Source organism: Euleptes europaea, chromosome 18 (genome assembly GCF_029931775.1).
Source record: "Euleptes europaea isolate rEulEur1 chromosome 18, rEulEur1.hap1, whole genome shotgun sequence".
In the NCBI taxonomy this organism is placed as follows: domain Eukaryota; kingdom Metazoa; phylum Chordata; class Lepidosauria; order Squamata; family Sphaerodactylidae; genus Euleptes; species Euleptes europaea.
In genome coordinates this window covers 21,956,331-21,970,241 of record NC_079329.1, presented here as the reverse complement: position 1 = coordinate 21,970,241, position 13,911 = coordinate 21,956,331, and the positions used below count along the sequence as shown (strand labels likewise).

Genomic DNA, 13,911 nt, shown 5'->3' with positions numbered 1-13,911 from the left:
CAGGGAGTTCCACCACTGAACTCTGCGTGGTGTGAAGAAATGCTTCCTTTTATCAGTTTTGAATCTCTCCCCCTCCAGCTTCAGCAGACAACCCCGCATTTTGGTATTATGAGAGAGGGAGAAAAGCTTCTCCCTGTCCCCTCTCTCCAAACCGTGCATCGTTTTATAGACCTCTACCCCCGGGCTCTGTTTCCTCCTTCCCAATGCGACGGCTAGGGTTGCCAACCCTAGTTTATAGGAACAACAATATACGTGAAGCTATTGGCTGAAGAAGCTGCCTTTGGTAGTGAAAGCACAATTGTTCATCCGGACAGCGTTTCCATTTTTTTCAATATGGTTCCTTCCATGTTCCCTTGAAGAAGTTGATGATTGAAACAAAATTTATAAAAGAAAAGAAAAAGTTATTAACTGAACTGAAATATAATTCATTTTGGTACCATTGTAGCAAAGAGATATAGCTACTTTGTTTCTCTGACTTTATGTTTTGTATTGTCTTAGTTGTTACACTGTATAGAATTGAATAATTTTGGACACACTGTACGTATTTCCCACATGTTTGTAACAAGTATAATATAGCATTTTGATAAGCATTGAGAGCCTCATACTATTACTTTATACAGCCTAGCCCAGGGGTCTGCAAACTGCGGCTCCCGAGCCGCATGCGGCTCTTTGGCCCATTGAGTGCGGCTCTCTGAACTTGGTTCGGAGCCCCTGCTCTCGCGCCCACTCGCACCAGCAGCCCTCCCCTCTAGCCGCGCGATTGCTGGGCGGGCCCCCTCGCCCGCCTATCAGCTGTTGAGCAGGGCGGGCTTCCTTTGGTAGACCTGGCCTCCGGCTGAGTCCCATTGGGAGGCCATGTCTCCCCAATGGCTTTCTTGGCGGTAGACCTGGATTCTGAGGAGGGGAAAAAGTCCCCCTTCAGAGGCCAGGGCTACCAATTGGCTTCTATGGGCCTCCGGAGGCCAGGTCTACTGCCAAGAAAGCCAATGGGTAGACCTGGCCTCCCAATGGGACTCAGCCGGAGGCCAGGTCTACCAATCGGCTTTTATGGTGGTAGACCAGGCCTCCAGACGAGGAGGGGGAAATGGTGGGGACTTACAATTTAATTTTTATCAATAAATAAGATAACTATTAAATATGATATCAAGTTTTATTCAGTGTAAAGGTAATGTTCCCCTGTGCAAGCACCGGGTCATTCCTGACCCATGGGGTGATGTCACATCCCGACGTTTTCTAGGCAGACTGTTTTTACGGGGTGGTTTGCCAGTGCCTTCCCCAGTCATCTTCCCTTTACCCCCAGCAAGCCGGGTACTCATTTTACCGACCTCGGAAGGATGGAAGGCTGAGTCGACCTCGAGCCGGCTACCTGGAACCCACTTCCGTCGGGATCGAACTCAGGTCGTGAGCAGAGCTTGGACTGCAGTACTGCAGCTTTACCACTCTGCGCCACGGGGCTCCGTGTACCTATAGTTTAATTAAGACTTAAAACTTTAATTCAAGTTTATTAAGTTAATAAACAGCGTACCTACCTATATAGTTTAAGAAATTTGGCTCTCAAAAGAAATCTCGATCGTTGTACTGTTGACATTTGGCTCTTTTGACTCATGAGTTTGGCCGACCCCTGCCCTATAGTATTGGTAGTCAAAAAGGGCAAGAGTCCAGTAGCACCTTAAAGACTAACACGAATATTTTCTAGTAGAAAAGGGCAAGAGTCCAGTAGCACCTTAAAGACTAACACGAATATTTTCTAGTAGAAAAGGGCAAGAGTCCAGTAGCACCTTAAAGACTAACAAAAATATTTTCTAGTAGAAAAGGGCAAGAGTCCAGTAGCACCTTAAAGACTAACACAAAGATTTTCTAGTAGAAAAGGGCAAGAGTCCAGTAGCACCTTAAAGACTAACACAAATATTTTCTAGTAGAAAAGGGCAAGAGTCCAGGAGCACCTTAAAGACTAACACAAAGATTTTCTAGCAGAAAAGGGCAAGAGTCCAGTAGCACCTTAAAGACTAACACGAATATTTTCTAGTAGAAAAGGGCAAGAGTCCAGGAGCACCTTAAAGACTAACACAAAGATTTTCCAGTAGAAAAGGGCAAGAGTCCAGGAGCACCTTAAAGACTAACACAAATATTTTCTAGTAGAAAAGGGCAAGAGTCCAGGAGCACCTTAAAGACTAACACGAATATTTTCTAGTAGAAAAGGGCAAGAGTCCAGGAGCACCTTAAAGACTAACACGAATATTTTCTAGTAGAAAAGGACAAGAGTCCAGGAGCACCTTAAAGACTAACACAAAGATTTTCTAGTAGAAAAGGGCAAGAGTCCAGGAGCACCTTAAAGACTAACACAAAGATTTTCTGGTAGGGTATGAGCTTTCGTGAGCCACCGCTCGCTTCTTCAGATGTAGTCCTGGCGTTGACCTTCTCTAGGTAACCTGCAGGGACCAGCCGGAGATCTACAGCCGATCGAGATCAGCTCCCCTGGAGAAAAGGGCTGCTTTGGCAATTGGACTCTATGCCACTGAAGCCCCCCCCCCCCCGCTCCCCAAAACCTCCCGCTGGGGGCGAAGCGGGGCTCGGCAACGCTAGCGACGGCGTCCCCACGACGGCCGCCCCGACCCGCGCCTTTGGGGACGCCCCGGGCCCAGCCCCGACCCGCCGCCGCCTCCCTCCGCCCGGGCCTGGGGGGAGAAGGCGGAGCGCGCCCGTCCCGGACGAGGGAGCCTCCCCGCCGCGGCTCCCCGCTGGCCAAATAGGGAAGCGGAGAGCGGCCGGGGATCGCCGCGCTCGCCTTTCCGCGGCTCTCTCTGCGCCCAGGCGCCTCGGGAGGCACCGCGCCGGATCGGGGCCGGGTGTCGGGGTGGGGCGAAGCGGGGAGGCGGCCCCGGGGGGGCTCCCGACTTCCCTCCCGCCTCCGGGCCCGGCCGCCCCCTCCCCAGCCATGATGAACCCCAGCGAAGGCGCGGCGCCGGCGGAGAAGTTCAAGCTGGTGGTGGTCGGGGGCGGCGGCGTGGGGAAGAGCGCCCTGACCATCCAGTTCATCCAGGTGCCGCCGGGAGGGGGAGGGGAAGGGGCCTGGGGGCGGGGGTCCCCTACAGGGCGGCGGCGGGTGGGAGAGCGAAACTCGGCCGGCGCGATCCCGGTTGGGGCGGAGAGGTTTTCCGAACGGGGAACGTGTTTGCTCGGGGCCGTTTGTGCCTGGCAGGTTTCGCCTTGGGTTTGCTGCGATCTGGAGGCACGTGTCCCCCACCCCAATTCTCACACCTCGAAAATACCCCCCACCCCATGCAGAGTTTTGAGAATTCAGGTGGGGGGGGGGGAATGTGCATCGACACAGCAGCAAATCCATACCCTACCAGAAAATATTTGTGTTAGTCTTTAAGGTGCTCCTGGACTCTGGCCCTTTTTGACTACCGATACTATAGGGCAGGGGTTGGCCAAACTCATGAGTCAAAAGAGCCAAATGTCAACAGTACGACGATTGAGATTTCTTTTGAGAGCCAACTTTCTTAAACTTAAACTATATAGGTAGGTGCGCTGTTTATTAACTTAATAAACTTGAATTAAAGTTTTAAGTCTTAAACCTCCTATGCGTAAATGGGGCGCAGTTGGAAAGAAAAGGGTGGGGTCACGTTGCCTTCGAATCGGGGCTCCCCCCCCTATTAAAAAAGGTGGTTGGGTCTTGCCGTTCCCATGCGATTCCGCCAAGCCCAGAATCAGGTCCCCAGAGTCGGTGCGGGGCCCTGCTGGGACACGGTGGGATCCCAAATACAGAAGGGTGGGGGTGGAGTGGAGCAGAGGAGGAGGGACCCTGGTGTGGAGGATCGTCACGTCCATCACCTCCCATGGTGAGGGCATCTGGCCGTCCCATCTTGGAGACAGTATACTAGGCTCGATAGACCTTTGGTCTGATTTGGCCGGACACGTTCTTCTTAGGAGGTGAAAGACCGGTGGCTGTGATCCTTGCTCTGGCCATTTAGGCATGGGAGGTTTCGCTTTGGAGTTGCTGCTCTCTAGATGCACATTACCCCCCATCCGAATTCTCCGAACTCTGCACTGGGGCTTACTGTTGAGTTTGGAGAATTCGGAAGGGGAAAATGTGCATCTAGAGCACTGGTTCCCAACCAGGGGTCCGTGGGCCCCCAGGGGTCCGCGAGAACTAAATTAAGGTCCGCAAAACAAAGTTATAAACCCATAATAAATTAATATTTTCAATTAAAAGTTATCTATTATAAAATATATATTCAAATATTATTCTAAGTTTAATGTTTAACAGTTATGATTAAAGTTTATTTTCAAATTCTCAGAATTTTTATTTTGAACCTTGGGGTCCCTGCACCGAACAAAAAAGTCCTAGTGGTCCCTGGTCAAAAAAAGGTTGGGAACCACTGATCTAGAGAGTGGAAAATCCAAGGCAAAACCTCCCAGGCATAAATGGCTTCTGGCTACATGCAGCAGCGGGATCTGGCCTCTCATAGAGGAGGGCTTGTTTCTTTCCTCAACGTCCTCTCCCCCACTCTCCTCTTCCCAGTCGTACTTTGTCTCTGACTACGACCCCACAATTGAGGATTCCTACACCAAAATTTGCAGCATCGATGGCACCCAAACCCGACTAGACAGTGAGTATTGGAAGGGGGGGTTAGGGGTTAGCGAACTGTGTGCCTGTTTTTACAGAACATGTGTCCAGATGTTGCGGAAGTGGCGCACAGATGTGTTGGGGCGGGGCAGAGCTCGGCGAACGGGATCGCAGCGCATGACGATCCACCCTCCGGGGATGGATATTGTGTCATGATCCCCAATGTGGTGGGAGGGAGTAGCGTTACAAAGATTATCAGCCAAGTGAGGAATCCGCTGGCTAATCGTATGAGTTCTAATCTTTTTAATCGATCGGTTGATTACATCTGCATCCATTTGCCTGTAAGACGGAAAAAACATTCGAAAGAAGAAGGCCCAACTCGTGAGCGGCGGACTCTAATCTGGTGAACCGGGTTGGTTTCCCCACTCCTCCACATGAAACCAGCTGGGTGACCTTGGGCTAGTCACAGTTCTCTCCAAACTCGGCCCCACCTATCTCACAAGGGGCCTGTTGAGGGGAGAGGAAGGGAAGGAGATTGTGAACCGGTTTGATTCTCCTTAAAAGGTAGAGAAAGTCGGCATATAAAAAAACAATTTAACAGCTGCCTTGAAAATACGCCAAAAGTTATAACCAAGTTGCGCCTAAATGCTCCTTTGAATACAGGCGCTCTTTTTACACTGGAACTGGATAAAAACCAATTCTTCTTCTTGGATTTTGGAAATGTTAGGCGACATCATAGAAGAGACCTTGGCCGTACTTGGCTGACCCAGGAGGGAAGGCCTCTTCTAAGATGGCTTTCGCTACTGCAATTTTTATATGTGCTTGTATTCAAAATACTTATATATGTGTGTGTGTGTGTGTGTGTGTGTGTGTGTGTGTGTGTGTTTGTTTAAAGCTGCTGTCTAATCAGTGGATCCTTTATAACTGATCAAAAATGATTGCTCGATCCACTAAGTACCATCATAAGCCAAGTTACGCCCTTCTAAGTCTGCCGAGGCTCTCTGTTCCTCTTCTGCACGGCCCTCCTTTTGGAAGTGAAGGCTGTGCTGTTTGCGGGACGAGCGGATCCGGAGCCAGCTTGGAGAGAGCAAAAACGATTGGTCCCAGAGGGGAAGCAGACTGCTTGTGGGGATGGACCAAAAAAAGGGATCTCAGGGGAGAAGTGTCTATAGGAAATACGGTGATCTGAAAGGACGGAATGTAAAACGGAGGGTGGACATTTAGGGAAGCTTATTGGGCAACAGATTCAGGATGAGCAGCAGATTCAAAATATTGTTGAAGGCTTTCACGGTCAGAGTTCATTGGTTCTTGTAGGTTATCCGGGCTGTGTAACCATGGTCTTGGAATTTTCTTTCCTGACGTTTCGCCAGCAGCTGTGGCAGGCATCTTCAGAGGAGTAACAGAGAGACACTGTCCTTCAGTGTTACTACTCTGAAGATGCCTGCCACAGCTGCTGGCGAAACGTCAGGAAAGAAAATTCCAAGACCACGGTTACACAGCCCGGATAACCTACAAGAACCAAGCAGCAGATTCAGTTTGCCATCTGAATCTGTTGGAGAGCCAGCATGGTGTGGTGGTTAATAGCGGTGGTTTGGAGCGGTGGACTGTGATCTGGAGAACCAGGTTTGATTCCCCACTCCTCCACATGAGCGGCGGAGGCTAGTCTGGTGAACTGGATTTGTTTCCCCACTCCTCCACACGAAGCCAGCTGGGTGACCTTGGGCTAGTCACCCTCTCTCAGCCCCACCTACCTCACAGGGTGTCTGTTGTAGGGAGGGGAAGGGAAGGTGATTGTAAGTTGGTTTGATTCTTCCTTAAGTGGCAGAGAAAGTTGGCCTATAAGAACCAACACTACTTCTTCTTCTTCTTGGTTCTGAGGAATCCTTTAAAAAAAAAAGGCAATTAGTGGGAATTGGTGAGAGCCAGTGGTGTAGCGGTTTCCACTCGTACCGGCTGGGTGACCTTAGGCCAGTCACACACTCTCAGCCCTGACCCTCGCTAGTATTTCGATGGGAGGCCTCCAAAGAATACCTGGGTCGTGACGTGGAGACAGGCAATGGCAAACCACCTCTGAAAGTCTCCTGCCTTGAAAACCGCACCAGGAGTCGCCATAAGTAATCTGTGACTGGACGGCAAAAAAAAAGAAGTGGGAATTGGGGTGTAAATAGTAAAGGGAAGTGCCAGGATGCTGGTTTATTTATTTTATGTTATGCTGTTTATAGTCTGGATGATGTTTTGTGAAGGCCTATGGCCACATATAAATAAATTCTACAAACAGATAAAAGGAAGTATTTTTTCACACGGCGCATAGTTAAATTGTGGAACTCCCTGCCCCAGGATGTGGTGATGGATGCCAACTTGGAAGGCTTTAAGAGGGGAGTGGACATATTCATGGAGGAAAGGGGTATTCATGGCTATTAGTTAAAATGGATACTAGTCATGCTGCATGCCTATTCTCTCTAGTATCAGAGGAGCATGCCTATTATCTTGGGTGCTGTGGAACACAGGCAGGACGTTGCTGCTGCAGTCATCTTGTTTGTGGCTTCCTAGAGGCACCTGGTTGGCCACTGTGTGAGCAGATGGCTGGACTTGATGGGCCTTGGTCTGATCCAGTAGGGCCTTTCTTATGTTCTACTACTATTTATAGTCTGCCAGCTGGGTGACCTTGGGCTAGTCACAGTTCTCTCCAAACTCAGCCCCACCTACCTCACAAGGTGTCGGTTCAGGGGAGAGGAAGGGAAGGAGATTGTAAGCCGGTTTGATTCTCCTTAAAAGGGAGAGAAAATCGGCATATAAAAACCAACTCTTCTTCTTTCTCACTGGAACACACGGCAGATTATGCAGTGTACGTCAGTACAATCAACAGGATGGGACAGCCAATAAACAATGCAGTAGGATTTGGATTGCAGAAATCTGGATCCGACCGGAAATCAGAAATCAGAACTGAAACAAAAGCATAGGCATGAACATGACACGTTAAACAATGCAAAAAAATTCATACGAGGATCCTACTTACAGCAACAGACATTATGAGCTATAGGCAGTGATACAGACCACAGGCCCTAACTCTTGACTCAGGTATTTTTGGGGACCATTTTGTTACAGTACAGCCCTATTACTTGTGTTCGCAAAGTTAGAGGTAGATATAATAGTATTTATAGACTATTTGAATGTTCAGTGTGCTGTAGGCCTTAAGCCTGTTTTGAGAATGGTTGACTATAATCGTTGGGAATATTAGAAGTAATGTTCACAAATTAATACAGCCCTATTACCTGTGTTCGCAAAGTTAGAGGTAGATATAATAGTATTTATGACAATCATGCTAGGAAAAGTTGAAGGCAGCAGGAAAAGAGGAAGACCCAACAAGAGATGGATTGACTCTATAAAGGAAGCCACGGCCCTCGATTTGCAAGATCAGAGCAAGACTGTTAAGGAGAGGACACTTTGGAGGACATTGATTCATAGGATCGCCATGAGTCAGAAATGACTTGACGGCATTTAACACACATACTCGCTCTTCTCCTGTAATAGCGGCACGAGATTGTTGGGTGTGCTCGGTCATACCATGTGTTCAAATGGCACAACAATTAGCCCTAAGAGGCCTTTTGATCTTCTGTGAGAACTGAGCACCTAGAATGTGTCACACTAGCTTGCAGCATCATTCTGGGTTCTTTGGCTGACGTTCAGGAATTCATCAACAGACAGGGCAATGTGGGCAGCAATTCCTAGAGGCAGAAGGTCTGAAAATCATTGCAAGTACAGTCTTGTTTTTATGAACACAGGCCTGGAAAATAAACAAGAGCTTCAGAGAATTAATAAATTATACAGTGACTTCAGCTAAAATATAATATGCCAGATGTTGGAGAGAAGATAATACATTGACAGTTACAAAACAGGAGAGTTAGGTGCAAGAATGGCTACACCAACTCATTATTTAATGAAAGAAGACCAAAATCTAACCTACTATTGGGAAACAGGCATACTGGTGTAATAGGGTTTGAATGTTCAGTGTGCTGTAGGCCTTAAGCCTGTTTTGAGAAAGGTTGACTATAATTGCTGGGAATAATAGAGATAAATGTTCACAAATTAGCTTGGTCTTCCTTACGACAATCCCTAAGGTAGTTCAGTATTACTGCAGGGAAGGAGCAGGTTTCAAGAGAATGAGGTTTGCCTGAGGTAGTGTTCTCAAACTTTTTGAAGTGAGAACCGTTTCGAAACTGCCTGTGCTTTTTGGGGCCCGGCTTGCATAAGAACTTAAGAAGAGCCCTACTGGATCAGACCAGCGATCTATCCCAGCATCCTGCTTCACACAATGGCCAAACAGTTGCCTCGGAAGGACCAATAGAGAAGGCACAGGGGCCAAGGCCTTTCCATGATGTGTTGTCTCCTAGCACTGGGTTTCAGAGGTTTGTTGCCTCTTGACTATAGAGGTTCCCTTTTGTCACAATGGCCATTGATGGACCTTCATGGATTTGTCTAATACCCCCTAAAAACCATCTATACACTTGGCCATTGTAACATCAGCTGGCAGCGGATTCCACAATTACTCATTGAATAAAGAAGGGCTTCCTTTTGGCCCCCCTGAGTCTATTGCCCATCAACTTCATAGGGCGCCACCGAGTTCTAATAGTATGGAAGAGGAAGAAAAAGCTCCCTACCCACTTTCTCCCATCCATGCATCACTTTATAAATCTCTTTAACACTGGACCAGTTTATTTATTGTCGAAGGCTTTCACGGTCAGAGTTCATTGGTTCCTGTAGGTTATCCGGGCTGTGTAACCGTGGTCTTGGAATTTTCTTTCCTGACGTTTCGCCAGCAACTGTGGCAGGCATCTTCAGAGTAGTAGTTACTACTCTGAAGATGCCTGCCACAGTTGCTGGCGAAACGTCAGGAAAGAAAATTCCAAGACCACGGTTACACAGCCCGGATAACCTACAAGAACCAGTTTATTTATTTTTTTATTTTTCATACTCCTAAATATGGACTCTAATCTGGAGAACCGGGTTTGATTCCCCACTCCTCCACATGAGTGGCAGAGGCTAATCTGGTGAACCGGGTTGGTTTCCCCACTCCACATGAAGCCAGCTGGGTGACCTTGGGCAAGTCACACTCTCTCGGCTCCACCTACCTCACAGGGTGTCTGTTGTGGGGAGGGGAAGGGAAGGTGACTGTAAGCTGGTTTGATTCTTCCTTAAGCGGTAGAGAAAGTCAGCATATAAAAACCAACTCTTCTTCTAAATATATGGCGCCCTGACCTGGATAGCTCAGGCTAGCCTGATCTCGTCAGATCCCGAACGGTAAGCAGGATCAGCCCTGGTTAGTATTTGGATGGGAGACCTCCAAGGAATACCTGGGTCGTGACGTGGTATATCGCTTCCCCTATAGCTGTTGTGTTGAGTTCTTAAGTACTTTCCTTCCCATCAAATTTTCTGTTTCTCTTGTCAGTTTTGGATACTGCAGGACAGGAAGAATTTGGGGCCATGCGAGAACAGTATATGCGCACAGGGGAAGGATTTCTTCTCATATATGCAATCAATGATCGCGGCAGGTAAGATGCAAGCCATGGCATTCACATCTGAGAAGCCCTTCTCAACTAGCCAGGAAAGAAATCTTAAACAGAGGATTTGAAGACCTAGAAATAACTTTCAATAGCTTCTGTTTTTGCTCCTAGTTCTTTTTCTATGGTGTACCAAAATCAGACACTTTGAGAATACTTGAAAATGTCCTGAGACAATTTCTCAAAGTGAACAGTGATTGTTTAATTTGAAATTAGTTCTATAACATTATTTGACACCTTATTAGGATAGCAAGTTCTGATTATGGTTTAGTATCTGGCACAGCACCACATCATGTTTAATAACAACTACATTGGTTATTGTGATTTGAATGGGATTTTTTAAATGCTTATTTTGAAAGGATGCTCAACAGGAGTCCTACTGGCTAAGCAAGTTATTGTACTTTAATTGCCCTTAATAGACTCGAACGAACTTTGAAAGCAAGTAACTCTGATTTTATGGATGGCTGGTACAGCTCACATACAGTTAATTTTTACAGCAGTGACTTAGATCATTCAGCATGGTGTAGAGCGCTAGTGTGGTGCTGTGGTTAAGAGCGGTGGTTTGGAGCCGTGGAGTCTGATCTGGAGAACCGGGTTTGATTCCCCATTCCTCCACATGGGTGGCGGAGGCTAATCTGGTGAACTGGATTTGTTTCCCCACTCCTCCACATGAAGCCAGCTGGGTGACCTTGGGCAAGTCAAATTCTCTCAGCCCCACCTATCTTACTGGGTGTCTGTTATGGGGAGGGGAAGAGATGGTGATTGTAAGCTGGTTTGAGTCGCCCTTAAGTGGTAGAGAAAGTCAGCATAGGAAAACCAACTCTTCTTCTTCTTCCCATTTTACACATTGGGAAAACTGAGGCTCAGGGTTATTTTTTTCCTTAGGCCAGTGCATTTACAATTGGACAAAGGATGACCCTGAAACGGATACATTATTCTCTGTTGTTGTCCAGTCCTTAACCAGGTCCATAATAGTGTTGTCCGAGGGTGTGTCTGGTTGTGGGAAGGGTCTCCTTCATCCAGCTCCTCTCTCAATCCTAGTTTTAACGAAATCAGCAAGTTCCATACGCAGATACTTCGGGTGAAAGACCGTGATGAGTTTCCCATGATCCTCGTGGGCAATAAGGCTGACTTGGATCCCTATCGGCAGGTAAGGCAATTGCGAGGGGCTGATTGTGTGTACATGACATGCTGTTAATGGGAATTACATTAGGACAGAGTTAACTTGGGTAGCTTCTTTGCAGAGGTCTCCTTCACCCAGATCCTTTCCTCATGTCCAAGCGATTAGCAAGAGCTGCCTATGGCTTTGGGAGACGCAGGTTCGAACCCCCTCTCTGCCATAGAAGCTTGTTGAGTGAGTCAGTGTCAGCTAAGGTTTCCAGTAGGCCTGGAGAAAAATGACCTGTCTCTTCTAACAGAGGATTCTCACATATTTGGCAGTGTCTGCTGCGAATACAATGCAATCGTGTCACTGTCTTTACTTTTGGTGGGCATTGTTTGTTTGCAAACTACTTTTTCTTTCCCATGTGGGGCCTGAGTGTGTCACGAGTACATCAAATTTAAATGCTCCCAATAATTGATAAATATGCTGGCAGGTGCCCAAGGAGGAGGCCCTCAGCTTTGCCCGAGAGAATCGAATCCCGTACATGGAAGCCTCTGCCAAAATACGCCTCAACGTGGACGAATCTTTCTACGAGCTGGTTCGGGCCATCAGGTGAGAAGGCACGAATTGCTGCTGGCCTGGTCACCCCCTTCGCACACACACACACAAAGGTTGAAGAAAACTACTTCCTTTGGCAACCCCTTTCAATATAGAGAGCCAGTGTGGTGTAGTGGTTAAGAACGGTGGACTCTAATCTGGAGAACCGGGTTTGATTCCCCAACTCCTCCACATGAGCGGCGGACTCTAAGGAGAACCGGGTTTGATTCCCCACTCTTCCACATGAGTGGCAGACTCTAATTTGGTGGACTTGGTTGGTTTCCCCACTCCTACACATGAAGCCAGCTGGGTGACCATGGGCTAGTCACAGTTCTCTCTGAACTCTCAGCCCCACCTACCTCACAAGGTGTCTGTTGTGGGGAGAGGAAGGGAAGGAGATTGTAAGCCAGTTTGAGTTTCTTTAAAAGGGAGAGAAAATCGGCATATAAAAACCAACTCTTCTTTCTCTCTTCTTTCCAACTAGGTATTTCTTCCCCATTACATACTGGGAATAAATAACCACTTCTGTTTTTGGCATTCGCCTCCTGTGTCATGGCCCTTCTCTCAGTCACTTGTGGCTCACCAGCCACTCTCGATAGCCAGTCAGATGCTTGATAAACCTTCCGATTTCCCTGCCTGCCTTGGACTATCAAATCCAGGGTAGGTGCATTTTGCAGGCCACAAGAGAGGGCCAGTATGGTGCAGGTCAGAAGTACATACGAACCTGCCATATAATAGAGTCAGAACATCGGCCCATGTTGTTCGGCCTTGTCTGTGTTGACTGTCACAAGTTCTCCAGGGTCGCAGGTACATAAAGGTGTTTTGCAGTACCTGTTACCAGAGTTCCTTTAACTGGAGATGCTGGGGATCAAGCCAGGGACCTTCTGCGTCCAAACCAGGTGCTGTACCACTGAGCCATGGCTTTCTTTCTTTAATCATGAACACTCACATGAAGCTGCCTTATACTGAATCAGACACTTGGTCCATCAAAGTCAGTCTTGTCTACTCAGACTGGCAGCGGCTCTCCAGGGTCTCAGGCTGGTGTCTTTCACACCACCTGATCCTTTTAAGTGGAGATGAAAACTGGACACGTGCAATCTGCATGAGACGTCAGTGTTCGTTTCTGTCCGTCCCCCGTCCCCCCGTGGTTTCCTAGGTCTCATCCTGAGGATTTGGCATTCTTTCCTCCAAGGTAGGTGGTCCACATAGAGGAGAGAATCCCCTTCCTCAGTTAGGTCACTTCCACACCATCAAGCGTTTAATTTTGAACAGCAGCTGGTCCAAATGCCGCCATGAGCTCACAAGCACGACCTGAAGGCTGAATGGCCTTCCCCTGATGTCGTCCCCCTGGTGTGTGTTAATTGGTGGTAGACTGCATCTGAACATGGAGGTTCGTGGCAAAAGAGTCACCATGCAACCTAGCATTCATGATTTTGTCCATTCATTGGTGGGGGGGGGGATGGGGGATCTGCCTGCCTTTTGATAACGTTACTTGCCTCTTTTTTGAAAAAAGGGAGCAGATGACAGAAATCTGTTATATTCTTCTCCTCTTCCTCTGTTTCTCTCTCTCCCCCCCCCTTCCAGGAAGTTTCATGAACTCGAGTCTCCCCCCACCCCAGCTGTCAGCACAAAGAAGAAAGAAACCAGAGGCTGTCCTTGTTCTGTTCTGTAGACAACCCTCCCATCCCAAGCCACACATTCTGGAAGAGGAAGAATAGCTGTCATGGTCATCTCGAACCAGCATTTCTCCCTTGCTCGGATCAGCCTTTCCACCCATGGCAACAAGGGTTGTCCGTGTGTGGTCTGCAGCTCTTTTCAACATACTCCCTTTCTCTAGTGTTGCAGCGAACTCTACAAACTGGAATGGGGCAGGAGGCAGATCAGTCGTTAACTTGCATGGACCCCTTAACCTACGGAGGAGACAGCTTCCACGTGTTTAAAGGAAGATGAGGGAAGGGGGAACGCAACCTAGCACATCCTACCTCGTAACCTTCAACTGCTAAACACTGCCACGTTCCTTTGGCAGAAGCTTCTTCTTTCCCTGCTGAGGGATAGAAAGCAGGATCGTTTTGTTTTTTCAGAAA

General features: G+C 47.9%; 2 protein-coding genes across 2 annotated transcripts in view; one reads left to right on the top strand and one right to left on the bottom strand.

Annotated features, from left to right (window-relative positions):
* Window positions 1-13,911, bottom strand: part of LASP1 (LIM and SH3 protein 1) — a 279,531-nt gene that overhangs the window by 111,954 nt on the left and 153,666 nt on the right. The window lies entirely within an intron of this gene.
* RRAS (RAS related) lies at window positions 2,936-13,499 on the top strand. The gene is made up of 6 exons (XM_056863256.1): window positions 2,936-3,040; window positions 4,526-4,613; window positions 10,017-10,119; window positions 11,170-11,278; window positions 11,724-11,842; window positions 13,412-13,499. Exons 1-6 carry the CDS (start codon window positions 2,936-2,938, stop codon window positions 13,497-13,499), a joined length of 612 nt encoding a protein of 203 aa, XP_056719234.1.